This window comes from Pelodiscus sinensis, chromosome 3 (genome assembly GCF_049634645.1).
Source record: "Pelodiscus sinensis isolate JC-2024 chromosome 3, ASM4963464v1, whole genome shotgun sequence".
Lineage (NCBI taxonomy): Eukaryota > Metazoa > Chordata > Testudines > Trionychidae > Pelodiscus > Pelodiscus sinensis.
In genome coordinates, this window is record NC_134713.1 from 26,604,554 (window position 1) to 26,620,048 (window position 15,495).

General features: G+C 43.6%; 1 protein-coding gene across 1 annotated transcript in view; it reads left to right on the forward strand.

The window, feature by feature from the left end:
* The window catches only part of NOL10 (nucleolar protein 10), a 98,393-nt gene that overhangs the window by 15,935 nt on the left and 66,963 nt on the right, over window positions 1-15,495 (forward strand). Inside the window, exons 6-11 of the mRNA XM_075923499.1 lie at window positions 3,751-3,887; window positions 7,387-7,452; window positions 8,055-8,115; window positions 8,713-8,798; window positions 9,171-9,249; window positions 12,457-12,606. Coding sequence (XP_075779614.1) covers window positions 3,751-3,887; window positions 7,387-7,452; window positions 8,055-8,115; window positions 8,713-8,798; window positions 9,171-9,249; window positions 12,457-12,606 — 579 coding nt within the window. The remainder of the gene's footprint in view (window positions 1-3,750; window positions 3,888-7,386; window positions 7,453-8,054; window positions 8,116-8,712; window positions 8,799-9,170; window positions 9,250-12,456; window positions 12,607-15,495) is intronic.

Here is a 15,495-nt window from a genome sequence, read left to right on the forward strand (position 1 = left end):
GGCTTCAGCCCCACTGGAGGCACCTGATGGGGCTTGGGACTTTAGTCTGAAGCCTTAAGATGTGCCCTCCCTGCTAGGCACAAGCCGCTACCCCCATCCTGCCAAAAACAGAGGCTCCAAGCTTTCAACTCCTCCATTCTCCACATCTGATAGGTGGAGACTGAGGGTGCCGGTCTGGGAGCTGCACTTTAACAGTAGAAGTGACTTGAGCCATAGTTTAGCCACCTTGTATACTCAGGCTGTATCTACACTTGTGCTACAAAAGTTTTGTTGTTCCCAGGTGCTTAATATCTCCGCCCATGAATGACAAGGTTTTGCTGTGGCAAGTGCATGTGTGAACGCTGTTGTGTCACCAGGAGTTCTCTTTTGCCAACAAAGTGAAACCTGCTCATTGGGGATGGAAGTACTTTGTCTGCAAAAGTGCCAACAAAAAGCATTCATGCATGCTGACTTATAGCGACAGGGCTATATCAACAGAGCCCTGTTGCTAAAAGCTGCATAGTGTAGATATAACCTAAGGTTCTGAAGCTTCAGGGGGTAGCCGAGTTAGTCTATAAAGTGCTATCAGACTATTTGTTGTTTTTTCCGTTTACCTGTACAGACTAACAAAACATGTAGGTGGTGGTATAAGCTTTTGTGGGCATAGTATGTCTTTCTGGTATGTCTTTACTCTTCTAAGAAGTTCGCCAACTACAGAACTCTTTATACCAATACTAAGGGGCTGTTCTCCACATGCCATTGTAAGTATAGACATAGCCTTAGTCAGAATCACTCATGGTGACATAGTAGGTATAAATTTTTCAGTCAGAAATGTGATTTTTTTTTTCAACTTGTAAAGGGACAGTCATGTGAATTTACTTAGGTGCTGATTGATCAAGTTATTAACATATGCCTGACATTACGCATGTCAGTAATTTCATTAACTTTAAGATGACTACTCCAGTGTTTAAATTTAGACATATGCTTAAGTACCTTGCTGAATCAGGACCTCAGTTTCCCTGGACAGACATTGCCATTTTATTGGGTACATAATCTTGTTACTTTTCTATATACAGAATATCTAAAATTCTGCCACCTGCTAGAAAACTAAGAATAACTGTGTCTGCATTGAAGGGGAAAAGGAGGGAACTGATTCTATGAATTACAGCAATCTTCCACCTGCTTTTCTCTAAAGGTACGTCTACACTGTGGAGACTATACTGACATAGCCCGGTAGTGTAGACATAGCCTACCCTAACAGAAAGGGTTTTTTTTGTTCATGTCGGAACACTGTCTCCTGAGCAATGTTAGCTATGTTGATGGAACACTCTTCGATTGACCTAGTTGTGTCTACACTGGAATATATGTTGGCACAGTTATGTTGGTCAGAGTTATGATATTTTTTTCACATACCTGTGACCATTGTAGCTTTCTAGACAAAGCCTAAGAGAAAATGCTGGCCATCGTAAGGATTGGAAAAAGAATTTGTGAGGTTATCACAAGACATTTTGTTTATAAAGCTGTTTCCTGTCTGGTTATTAAAAGTAGATCTGCTTTTCTGTATTTAGCTGAAATTGGCCATATAGTTAGATGTAGAAAAACTATCTAGAGATCTTATCTAATTCCATATTTTCCTTTTTGTGTGTTTTTTTAACTTCATTATCTAAACACATACTGTATTGACAGGGAGAAAAACTGAAGAGACCAAATAATCTTATCTACTTGAAATCAGTAATACAGTCATGATGTTTTTACTCTGAGGCATTGCTCCAGAAATATTTACTATTTGATGTATAAGTTTAGAAAGGAATGGTATTTTGTTCCTGACCTTTTCAGAGAAGATTCTTTCCATTTGTCTCTGTGGTTCCCATTGGCTCCATTTCACCATTTGCAGCCAAGGGGAGCTGCAAGAAGCCGAGCCTGTGGGATCCCAGCCCCGGCTTAAAATGATATAATTGTAATTGTTTAACCGGTTTTAATTGGTTAACTGCTATGACCATTATGTGCATGCCTGGTTTGTGTTAGGAGATAAATAAGAAGCTTCCTGATATAAAAATACAGGTTCAAACTCTCTTAACTGGAATTCCCTGGTCCGCTATGGATGTTGCAGGACCAGAGAGTCCCAGTGGAGGGCCAGAGTAAGGAACCCTGCGGATCCAGCAGGGCAGTGGGCTGCCCTCAGGGAGCTGACGGCGGGCCCGCCCAGTGCACGGTGGCAGTACTGCCCAGTGGGGCTGGTAGTCTCAGCGCATGGTGTGCGAGTGGCTGCCTAAGGAGCCCCGCTGCTCGTGGAGCCCCACTGTGGTGTGCATGGCTGCCCAGGGAGCCCCAGCATGTGGTGTGCACAGCTGCCTGAAACCCCATCGCCTGGCTGCTCAGTGGAGTCCCAGCAGGAATGGCTGCCCGACGGGGGCAGCAAGAAATGGGGAGCCATCTGGGAGGCCAGCAGCTGGGCCTGGAAGGAGGCTCGTGGTAGGGGTCCAAAAATGACCTCCCCTGGTCTGGCAAAATCCCTTATTCAGGACCAGTCAGGTCCTGCGGGTGCCAGATTAGGGAGGTCCAACCTGTATGAAATAATTAATAGTATTCAGGAGGTAGATCAGAAATTTTTGTCCTCCCATTCTCATAACTTTAGGAGTTTGTATGTAATAAAATTAAAAAGGAACAAGTTCAATACTGATATAAGGAAGTAATTTTTCACACAATCTGTAATGATTGCTGGATCACATTGCTATTTGAAGTCGTTGTGGCTAAGAATTTAGTGAAATTCAAAATGGGATCGGACTTCTACATAAATAACATCCACAGTTGCTGTAATTAATGACGACAAATTGTGTTGGAATGGACATTCAACCTCCAACTTCAGGGTTTGTCAGTCTTTAATTCTTGGATCATAAGTTCTAATGTATGGGGCAGATTATCCTTCATCTGCCTGTGGCAGGGTTCTTACACCTTCCTTTGAAGCATCTAATGCTGGCCAGTCTCAGATACAACACTGGACTAGATAGCTTTCAAGTATGATTCCTGTTTGGTAATTCCTATAATCCTGTTAACTCTTTCCTCCGCTCTCCAGGATACCCCAATTCGTTATATTTAGTGTTTCGGTCTTCACTTGAATATATCTCCCTTTGCCAGAAGTTTAAAAGAAGTTAAATGCTTGTAAGTCTGACCTGCCCTCAGGATTAGTCTAGCACTGGTGAAGCTCCTCTGGGGTTTGAATGGTGGAAGCACTTTCACAGTCCGGGTGCAGATACTTTTATCAATGTCATATGTTAAGCAACAGAGAGAAAATCAACGGCAGCTAGCCTATAATTGCACTTCCATCATTGCTAGCCATACTGTTAGACCAAGTCTGCAAGATTATCAAAGATGCCCTTCTGTTAGACATCTCTCATTTCCCTCCCTTGAAGGAGTGTTGTTGATAGAAGCGCTGTTCATATTTGACTACACATTTCAGACAAATGAACAGAAAATGCCACCTCCATTATGCAACTTTTTTAAGTGCATGTTGAAATTTCATTAAAAACATAGCTTGAAGACTACAAAAATAATTTGGAAAGATTCTCTTCAAACTAATTTATCAAACTTTTTCCCCATACCTATCAAGGCAGCATCCAAGTTAATAAATGTTACTGTTGATTAAATGCAATGTTAAATAGGCAAATGAATTAGTTTTGATTAAAAACCCATCGGATTGTTAAAATCACTGGAGTTTTGAGAAATGAGGGTGGGATAAATAATAACCAAATCCTTTCTGCTTTGTGTTTTCAGATTGTTTTCTTGCAGTGCGACAGATACGTTGAGTTTCATTCTCAGCATGGCCGCTATTACAGGACCAGAATACCAAAGTTTGGTAGAGATTTCTCCTATCATTATCCATCCTGTGACCTGTATTTTGTAGGAGCAAGGTATTGATCCAGATGAGATGGTCTCTGTTTTCATTTTTCTTAGGACTGTTTTTTTCCAGCTATAAAATGAAGCTAAAATATACTGTAAAAGTTGATGATTCCTTCTAAATGCATAGTGGAAAATGCCGTTCTTTAGTGAAGAATAGAAAACATTGGTAATAGAAAATCTAAGTTGGTCCATTAAACAGACAGTACAAAATTAAATTAAAGGTAATTGCAAAGTATTTCAGGAAAAATCACATCCACGGGTAACAAAACTGGGAATAACTGCTTAGGCAGTAATAATGCAGAAAAAGCTCTGGGAGGTATATTGGATCATTAATTTGAATATGAGCAAACAATGCAATGCAGTTGCTAAAACAGCTGAAATTATTCTGGGATGTATTAAGAGGATTATCATATGTACTATAGGGAAGGTAATAAGGAAGTAAGCGACAGGTCGACTACCCGGTAAGCCTAGTCACTATTCAACTAGTTGCATACCCCCCCCCCCTTTGCAGCCTCTGTATCAGAGGCACTAAATGGGAGGAGATGGTGCTGGGGAAAGCCGGCTTAAAAGCTGTCCCCCAGCCTGCTCAGCACCATCTCCATGGGGGGGCAGGAGAGACATAGCTGCAGTGGGGGAAACAGCGTGAGCGGAGACCGAAGTGAAGCAGTCTCCACATGCATGGGTTCCCCGCTGTTCCTCTCCCTTTGAAATGTACAAGTGCCATGGGTAGCAGTTGGGGCCCCGCACGAGTGGGGACTGTTGCAGTCCTCTCTCACGCAGGTTCCCCAGTGCCCTCTTTGTTTGAAGAGGCACTGGCAGCTCTTGTACATTTCAAAAGCAGAGGCACAGTGAAATAGTGAGTGCCCTCCTTATTGCCTAATCGAGTAGTCAATGGAAATTCCATCGACTAGCTCAGTGGTTCTCAAACATTTTGGGTTCCGGAGCCATTTACATGCATAAAAATTTATGCGGAGCCCCAGCGGTCCACTGATTGTATGTGTTGTACCTATCGATGTTGGCCGCATTAGACCTTGCGGAGCTCCTAAGGGAAACACTGGACTAGCTGATTAATCTAAATTTAACAACCCTAGAAGGTAATTGTCTCACTCTCCTTAGCACTGCTGAAACCTCAGCTGGAGTACGTTGTGTCATTTTGGGCACCATAATTTTAAAAAATGTGAATAAAATAAGGATAGTCCAGAGGAGAACAACAAAAACAATAAAAGGTTTGGAAAACCTGGCCTATGAAAAGGTTTAAAAATCTGGGCACATTTAGTCTTGAAAACAGAACAAGAAATAAGGACCCTAATCTTCAAGCAAGGGAGATTTAGGGTAGATATTAGGAAACGCTTTCTATCTATAAGAGTAATTAAGTTCTGGAACAGGCTTCTAAGTGACATTGTGGAATTCCCATCACTGTTTTTTTAAGAACAGGTTGGACAAACACCTATCAGGGATGGTGGAAAAATACAGCACATTGGGCTGGAATAGATGACCCCTCAAAGTCTTTTCTCACCCTGCATTTCTGTGATTCTTTAAATCCCTTCATTTCCTTATGTTACCATTGGATAGTTGTCTTCCCACTCATGTTCTTGAAAATAGCTGTCAACAATTACAGCACAACATATTGTCACCTGTGGATTATATGATTTAAAAACCCAAAAGTCAATTCATATTTTTCATTGTTTGTCCTGTTTTTTTGTTTGTGGGTTTTTTTAAATTTAACTCAATTTAATAAAATTATGTAAAATTATGGAGTCCCTAGGAAAATTGGGGAGTGAAAGCCACATGTTGACATTCAAAATTTCAAACTCTTAAGTGTTTTCTGTGGCTTGCATTATTTCCTTCCAAAAAAAACAATCTTCTGAGGGAAGGAGAGTCTGACTTACCTGGACAGTGAGGAAAGGGTTAAGCTACTCTGGAGGTTCCCCTGAGGGAAGGGGCTTTGGGCATTCAGCCAATGAAATACAGATAGGAATTTAAAACTGAGAGGGTTTTTTGCCCCCTCTCTTCCTTTGTTTTGAGATCAGAGCAGTTTTCCCCAGGTAGCAGGAGAGAGGGGCTCTCCCAAGAATGAACTCCTTGAAATGTGTAAGTATGGAAAAGTTTAGATAGCCTGTCAGGTTTTATTGATTTCCAAACCCTCAAACAAGGAAAACATGTCTGATCTGGTTAATTGTTTTTTCTCTTTTGTAACTAAGGTTTACAACCCAGGGATTTCCCCTGAATCTTATTTCACTCCATGGCTTTTAGCACCTAGTCAATTACTGTGTTTGCAACAGTAGTCTTGTTTTGATAATAAAAATGTTTTCCTTTTTGTTTTGATTAGCTGGTATTGATTGATTTTTGTGTCCTTCAACCAATGTGCCTAAAAACAACAACAAATGGTCTAGTAGCATTTTATAGACTAACAAAACATGTAGATGGTATCATGAGCTTTCGGGTGCACAGCCCAATTCTGAGCAGAGCTCCATTATTCTCCTCAGATTCCCTCTGTTTATCTTCCCAACTCCGAGAAAAATGGAGGTTGAGGCAGGGGGGAGAGCTTTGCCTCAGAGAGCGGATTCCCAAGCGATCTCTTCCTGGGAAAAGGGTTTATTTTATATTTTTTAAAATTATCCTTGGGTGGTGGCAGCAATTTTTTTTTCTTAGATCTCAGGGAAACTGACACTGGACAAGTTTGTCTCTGGGAGTTAGAGACAGGTTCTTACTGAGTTTATTCTGCTAGCCAGCTCCCATATCTACACTTGAAGTGCCAGGTTGGGGAATTGAGCCGTGACAGATGGGAAGGAAGATTAGCCAGGGCCTGCTGATTGTGCCAGGGACAAAAGGGGTAGCTGCCCCATGGCTCAGGGATTTAAAACAGGGGTGGGGTACCTTTCTTGGGTCACGGGCCACTGACTCACAGAAAAATCCATCAGGGGCTGCACATAAGTGAGAAGCAAAACAAAAAAAGCAAACAAACCCTCACTTATGTGGCTTCTGACTTATTTTTCTGAGTGTCAATAAGCCACTCCCCCTATTCCCTTTGCAAACCAGAGCCTAGGGGGACCCAGGCTAGTGGATTTTGTATGCTTCAGACCCACGGGGGGAAATGGTGTAGAGTTTGGAGTGCCAGCATGGGCTGCCCCATGTTGAGGGTGGGGAGCCACAAGCCTTGGGGACCGAAGCCAGGTGCTGCATCTGGCCCCCAGGTCTAAATTTCCCCATCCCTAATTTAAAAGCACCTGGGCTCCCGGCTGCATGCATTGTGGGTGGCATTGTAGGACTGGCCAGCCTCCACCCTGCCATTCCCAGGGCACAGAACTGCCTTCTCATCTTGCCCAGGGGCCTGACAAGTCTGTCAGCTGCCCTGATCAGAGGACAGGAGTTTTCCTGCTCTATTCAAATATAACTTTTCAGAGAATAATTTGCTATAAAAATATTTGAACAAAAATTGTCTTATGGTTTTCATTCATTAAAAATATTCAGCATTTAGACAGAAAATAATTAACTTTATTTTCGTTGTAGTTCTGAAGTATACAGATTAAATCTGGAGCAAGGACGGTACCTGAATTCTCTACAAACAGATGCTTCGTAAGTCTCTCAGTTTATCATTTTCATTTCAATTTTTCCAGTAGGGGGAGCCAAATGTCTAACATGTTCAGTAGCATGAATGGTATGCACAATCCAAATGCACCTTAATGTAAATTAAGGTGGAGTATGAAAGAAGTATTTTCAATTCTGAGCTTCCCACTTTAAAAAACTTCATTCTGACAGTTACACGCTCAACTTATTTCTGTGGATAAGAAATTTAAATTCCTAATCTGCTTTTCAAAGTAGATTTTATTAAACTTCCTTTTGATTAACGTGACAGCATTTAACCATCCCCAGTGTTGTTTGGTTTAGCTATCATATGTTAGCTGATTTCTACAGTCTTTAAGGCATAAATGGGTATTGAGAAGGGAGTTAGAGGAGGTGATAGACTTTTATATCATTTTGGAGAGGATTCCAAGTACACGAGGGGATGAAGAAGGAAACAATAAGATACTTATGGAAGGAATGGACAAATAGCTAGTAGAGGATGGGATTGTTGTCAGAATGGTGCTGATGGGACAAGCATGATGATTAACATTGTTTTAGCTATTTTTCTAAGTCGTTCTGTGGGTCATTAAACTTTGTCCCTTTTTCTGTTCTAGAGAGAATAATGTTTGTGACATAAATCCCATACATGGCTTATTTGCTACTGGTGCAGCTGAGGTAAATGTTTAAATTAACCTGTCTAAGAATTGGGGCAGTACTACTTATATTTTTCTTGGTGATCATATGCAGATAACAGGAATAAATGATAATATACAGCTGAAGAATTAATTTCATGTAATTATTACATCAAATGTGAATTGATTAAGATGTTTGATAGCATGGCTCTGGAAATAGCTCTGTTTTCAGAGCACAATGCAAACAGAATTTATTTCCCTATATTGGGTATGGAGGCATTTAAGATTCCACAAGTAAACAAAGAAAATAATCATCACATTTAATTTTAAAATATAGACCCGTGTATAACCTAAATAGACTGTACACATTCTGTTACTATTTTAGGATTTAACATTTTAAAGACATTCAGATCTTATAATATATTTTAAAAGTAGAAGAAAATGAAAACGGAGCAATTATGATGTCCTCACTTGAACAGCTCACAGAAGGATTCTATTTACCTTTGCTATTAAAATGGATCATCAATACATCCAGCATCCTCTGTTTGCTTGTTTGTTTTTTTTACTTCTGACAGGTCTAAAAAATTGCACTGTTTAATGTTGAATTATATTTTTTTCATTGATTATTTATATTGTTTAGGGGAAAGTGGAATGCTGGGATCCTAGAACCAGAAACCGAGTTGGTGTCTTGGATTGCGCTTTAAGTAGTGTGACAGTAGATACAGAGTAAGTAATGGTTGGCCATTAGTGCATGAAGTTAGGTCCTAATTCTACTCTGCAGTCCCTCTACACATCAGTAATCTCGTCAACACTAGTGTATAAATACTAGAATACTGTAGAATTGGTCTTTTATTTAGAAAGTTAGGTCTGTTATTTCATCGATCTGGCAAGCAAAAGCTAATTTTAAAAAATGCACATCAACACGGGGCATCTGAAGATGAATGCTAATATTTCTGAAAAATCATTGGTGTCCCCATTAGTTTATCTAATTTCTGAATATATAAACAGTATTTTCAGCTGTTAACTTATAGGTATGTTAGCAAATATTCACAATCTTTACTAAAAGGAAAATATAATTATGAATATTGTTCTTTTCAGGATAGATGGCTTGCCATCTATTTCAGCACTGAAGTTTAATGGAGCTTTGAATATGGCTGTTGGCACAAGCACTGGGCAGGTAGGCATGCTGTTGAATAAATTTTATTTGCCAAAGAGCTTGAGAGCTATAGTCCTCTTATCAAAGACCTGGATCTTTTAACACATTGAATATAATTGTTTTGAAGCCAGCATGTACTAGTGGAGGAGTTAAATATACTTATGCAAACTTGGCATTTGTTTGCATAATACTCAACATTCAGGTGCAGAGTAACTTCATCAAGAGGTAGTAATGTAGTAATCTGATGATGTACCTATGGGAAGGGGGAATTTTGTAGCATTGCTTCTCAGTGTAACTTTCTATTGATTCAACACTGTGAAGAAGTTACTGTTTGTTATGGTTTTTGCTACTTTATCCCACCTCCTGTCTTTTGAAGTGAAAGGGGTTGTTTTCCTTCATTTGCTCAGCCATTGATGGGTGCAGTTAGGGATTACCCAACTTCAGGTCATTGATTTAATATTACTTGAGTTGTCCATGTGTAGTGCAGTGTTAGGATTTCTCCTGTCTTCAATACTCTGTTTGGCCTGCTGAGTCCCAGGTTGAGTATTGTTCATGTATGTTTGCTTTCTAATTACCTGTTCTGGATGCTTTGAAAGAGAGAGTACATCATCTGAATACAGGCAGTCCCCGGGTTACGTACAAGATAGGGACTGTAGGTTTGTTCTTAAGTTGAATCTGTATGTAAGTCGGAACTGGCATCCAGATTCAGCCACTGAATCTGGACACCAGTTCTGACTTACATACAGATTCAACTTAAGAACCCCAGGCGTCCCCAAGTCAGCTGCTGCTGAAACTGATCAGCAGCTGATTCCAGGAAGCCCAGGGCAGAGCAACTCTGCCTCGGGCTTTCTGTAGTCAGCCGCTGGTCAGTTTCAGCAGTGGCTAACTTGGGGACGCCTGGGGCAGAGCAGCTCGGGTGCTGCTGGGTTGGTCCAGTAGCGCGGCCGCTCCTCAGTGCTACTGGACCAACCCAGCAGCACCCCAGCTGCTCTGCCCCAGGCGTCTTGATTCAGACAGGTTGGTCCAGTAGCGCCAAGGAGCGGTGCTGCGGGACCAACCGGCAGCGCCCCACCTGCTCTACCACAGGCCCCGGGGTTTGCTCCACATCTCCCTGGTCTGCTGGGGGGGGGCACTAGCTGCGTCCCCCCCAGCAGACCAGGGAGACACTGAGCAAAGCGGCGGAGGACCCGGGGCCGGACCTGCGGCGCTTCCAGATCAGCTGGAAGCGCCGCGGGTACGGCCCGGGTCCTGAGCCGCTTTGCTCAGCGTCTCCCTGGTCTGCAGACCAGGGAGATGCTGAGCAAAGCGGCGGAGGACCCGGGGCCGGACCCGTGGCCGCTTCCAGATCAGCTGGAAGCGCCGCGGGTCCAGCCAGGTCCTCCGCGGCTTTGCTCAGCGTCTCCCTGGTCTGTAGACCAGGGAGACGCTGAGCAAAGCGGCGGAGGACCCGGGGCCAGACCCGCGGCGCTTCCAGATCAGCTGATCTGCAGACCAGGGAGACGCTGAGCAAAGCCGCGGAGGACCCGGCCGGACCCGCGGCGCTTCCAGCTGATCTGGAAGCGGCCGCGGGTCCGGCCCCGGGTCCTCCGCCGCTTTGCTCAGCGTCTCCCTGGTCTGCTGGCTCCCGCAGCGGACCAGGGAGACGGGGAGCAGCTTTTCTCACCCCGGAGGAGGTGGGTGGCGGGACCAGGCGTCCCGCCGCTCGAGTCCTCCGGGGCGAGAAAATCCCCGTTCGTAACTGCGGATCCGACGTAAGTCGGATCCGCGTAACTCGGGGACTGCCTGTATATGAGGCGCAAAGTCTAGAGTTTCTGAACTGAAGAAAATTTAGTACTGTTGTAGCTCTGTTTATGTGTAGAACTGGGTGCTTTATAAAGGTAATAAGTATCAGAGGGGATGCCACATTAGTCTGTTATCCACAAAAACAATAAAAAGTCCTGTGGCACCTTTAAAGACTAATAGATTTATTTGGGCATAAGTTTTCATGGGCAAAGATCCACTTTGTCAGATGGTCTTTGCCCACAAAAGCGTATGCCCAGATAAATCTGTTAATCTTTAAGGTGCCACAGGACTCCTCATTGTTTTTACGAAGGTAAGTTACCATTAGCGTCTCCACTTAAACTGAGACGCTTTTCAAGGCCCAATGATAATCAATGGGACAGTTGGGACTAGAATGTAAGTCTCCCGAATCCCAGGCCATGGGTTTATCTACTGGAACACATTATTTCCCATAAAGGGAATGTGAATGCTAATGTTTTCAATAGAAGAATGAAAATGACCCCAGGTATAAAAATCAACCCCAGGTAGTAAGTTGATTTAAAAACTGCTAAATCCCAAGAAACTTCTAAGAACCCATGTTACATATTTTATTTGAAGTTACCTTGCCTTATCTTGTGCCACTGAAGGAAAAATAGCACTAGAATGCGCAAGAGAGAGAGAACCGTTCATTTTCAGTATTTACTAGTTCCATGGCTCCATTCCCCAACCTAGCACTTCGAGTGGAGATATGGGGACTGGCTAGCAGAATAAACTCTGTAAGAACCTGTCTCTGTAATTCCTAGGGATAAATTTGTCCTGTCTCCGTTTCCAAGTATAACTAAAAATATACAATAAAATCCTTTTCCAAGGAAAGAGACCGCTTGGGATCCCCTCCCTGAAGCAAAGCTCTCCCCCCTGCCCCAACCTCCATTTTGCTTGGAGTTGGGAAAAACAGAGATAGTCCGCAGAGAACAATGGGACTCTGCTTCTCCTGGATAATTTAGGCACATAGGTTTAAGGACACAAAAATTAACCAATACCGGTTAACCAAAACAAAAAGAAAACATTTTTATTATTAAAACAAGACTACTGTTGCAAACTTAACCCTTTCCTCACACTCCAGGTAACTCAGACTCTCCTTTGCAGTTCCTATTCATGACAACTAGGAAGTATAGTAAATGCTTCCATTTATACATGTGTCCTAGAAGCATCTGTCTGATATTGGTATAAGAGATTAATTCAGAGTAAACCAGGTCTGTTTATTAAAGAATAACCTGTTGAGAACTTCAACTGCTTCTTAGTTTTATTTTTACAGACTTGTCTAAACACAAAAGTTGTACCAGATTAACCTAAAGGTGTGATGTTTCACAAATTTAGTTCAACTATTACAACATTGAGTGTAGGCCAGGCCTAGGTTGAACCCTCTTGGTTAGATACTACAGAGAATTTCAGCTATCTTTATTTTTCTAGGTTTTGTTGTATGATCTCAGATCCAATAACCCATTAATAGTCAAAGATCACCAGTATGGCCTGCCTATTAAATCAATAGAGTTCCAGGATCCATTGGATTTAATAATATCGGCAGATTCCCGAATCATAAAAATGTGGAACAAAGACACAGTAAGTCTGTATTTTGCTCTGCTGATGCATTAAGTTGTTTTTCATAATTTTGTTTGTGATTTGAACTTGTGCTTTACTCTTATGCCTGCTTTTCAGTATAGTGAGGTTTTTGTCTGTTCTAATTTGCTTAGTATTTTTATATTCTGTATAATTTTACAAACAGATCACTTGGAAAATCTTCAGTAAGCTCTTGAATTCACAGATGCACAACTGACAGTTTTCAACAGTTATATAGCTACTTACAAGCCCTTTTAAGATAAAGATCTAAACTGTTTGTAAAATTGGTGAGATTAAAATAAGGCACAATGTTTTCCTTCCTCTGTCCTTTTGGCACAATGTCTGTTTTTCCCCAAATGCACTTAACTGATTTCTAACTCTTATGATCAAAAATCTGTAATTAAAGGAATCCATTTTAATGGATCAGATGCTTATATTTACATAACTCTACGAGTACAAAGAAGCAGAAATTAAGTCTACTTTCAAATTGCAATTTGCAATGTTATATATTGTATTGATTAATTTATGGTAGCTATTTTAACCTTATAAGCTTAAAAGGTAGAGAGAAAGTTGAGCTTTAAGCCTGAATATCCACATAATGCAGGAAATGTCATGTTTGTTGGGTGTTTGACAATCTCTATCTTAATCTCTTCATTCATACTAATGTATTGAATGGCGTTTACTACACTTCTCGGCCTTTTGGCTAAGATCATGTGCTAATTGGCAGATCCATACCGCTATTGTAGCTTAGTTTGATTTCATGTCGTACATTACAGGCAGTCCCCGGGTTACGTACAAGATAGGGACTGTAGGTTTGTTCTTAAGTTGAATCTGTATGTAAGTCGGAACTGGCATCAGCCGCTGCTGAAACTGATCAGTTTCAACCGCGGCTGAATCTGGATGCCAGTTCTGACTTACATACAGATTCAACTTAAGAAACCCAGGCGTCCCCAAGTCAGCTGCTGCTGAAACTGATCAGCGGCTGATTCCAGGAAGCCTGGGGCAGAGCAACTCTGCCTCGGGCTTCCTGTAGTCAGCCGCTGGTCAGTTTCAGCAGCGGCTGACTTGGGGATGCCTGGAGCAGAGCAGCTGGGGTGCTGCTGGGTTGCTCCAGTAGCGCGGCTGCTCGGCGCTACTGGAGCAACCCAGCAGGACCCCAGCTGCTCTGGCCCAGGCGTCCTGATTCAGCCGCTGCTGAAACTGACCAGCAGCGGCTGAATCAGGACACCTGGGGCAGAGCAGCTGGGGTGCTCCCGGGTTGGTCCGGAGCGGCGCTGCGGGACCAACCCAGCAGCCCCCAGCTGCTCTACCCCAGGGGTAGGCAAGAAAAGCCTGGTCTGCTGGGGGAGGAGGGGGACACTAGCTGCACCCCCCTCCCCCCAGCAGACCAGGGGGACAGGCACAAAGCCGCGGAGCACGTCCAAGCGCGCCTGGGCTGTCCCGCTGTGGGCGTGCTCCAAGGCTTTGCTCCCTGTCTCCCTGCAGACCAGGGAGTCGGGGAGCAAAGCCGCTGAGCACGCCCGCAGCGGGACAGCCCGGGCTCGCTTGGGCTGTCCCCCTGCGGGCATGCTCCGCGGTTTTGTTCCTGTCCCCCTGGTCTGCTGGGGGGGTCCAGCAAAGCCGCTGGACCCCCCCCAGCAGACCAGTGACACCAGAGCAAAGCCGCCGCCTGGGCGGCTTTGCTCGTTTGCCCGGGAGCAAAGCCGCCCAGGCGGCGGGAGTCCCGCTGCCTGGGCGGCTTTGCTCCGGGGCAAACGAGCAAAGCTGCCCAGGCTGCGGGAGTCCCGCCGCCTGGGCGGCTTTGCTCGGGTGTCCCTGGTCTGCTGGGGGGTCCAGCGGCTTTGCTGGACCCCCCCAGCAGACCAGGGAGACCGGGAGAAGCTTTTCTCTCCCCAGAGGACACGGGTGGCGACCTGCCGCCCGTGAGCTCCGGGGCGAGAAAAGCCCCTTTCGTAAGTGCGGATCCGACATAAGTCGGATCCGCGTAAGTCGGGGACTGCCTGTATTTACTGTTTTCCTCTTACAGCTTGCATTACACTCTTCAAAGACTCAATAGCTGTTCTGCTTCTGCATTCTTCTTTACTGACTTGATGGAATTATCAAGAGAGTCACAACCCTTTCAGTAGCTTCCAAATTCTTTACAGTGTATTTTAGACTGTCATCTGCAATTGCATGGTTATTTCTTAGCCATAGGAAATCCTATTTGCCTTCACAAACACCCTTTTAGGTTTATCTGCTTACTTAGTTTGCTCTGATTACACATGGGTTGGCTGGTAACTTAGCAGTAACTGTATAGTTAGTTACAAGACTTGATAAATCTTTGACTAGTGTTTAAAACAAGCACTATCCTCTCTCCATTTTTCATAATTGCATACTTTTTTTTTCCAGTGACAGTTACATAAAGGTTAGTTAAGTGACTCCCTGAGGTGGGAAGAGGGAGGGTTTCCTACCACTGGAGGCAGCGCTGGATTTGGACTCTATCCTAGAGTGTGTGCCAACTGGCCCCACCTCCTCCAGCTGTTGGTTCCTGACTGTCTTTGGCTGAGTGCCAACTGCACAGAGGCAAATTGGGGTGCAGAGTCTCTGGCTTTGATACCAGAGTAGCCCATGCTGAGATGTGCTTTCGGGTGGGGAGCAATGAGTTTTTTTGTCTTCTGAGATGGGGGTAGGAGAATGCTCTTCTATTAATCATCAGGAAAGAGACCAGAGATGGGTGGGGTAGCAGCATTCAGCTGAGAGTCAGTGAATGAATGGTCTGGAAGGTAGGTGTGACTGCTGCAGGGAAGGAAGAAGAGATGAGAGCAATAGGATCCAAGTTTGTTCTTATTTTGTCCCTTATTTTAGAATACCGAGGACGTATATGATCATGTTTTTGGTGCTGTGGCCCAATTC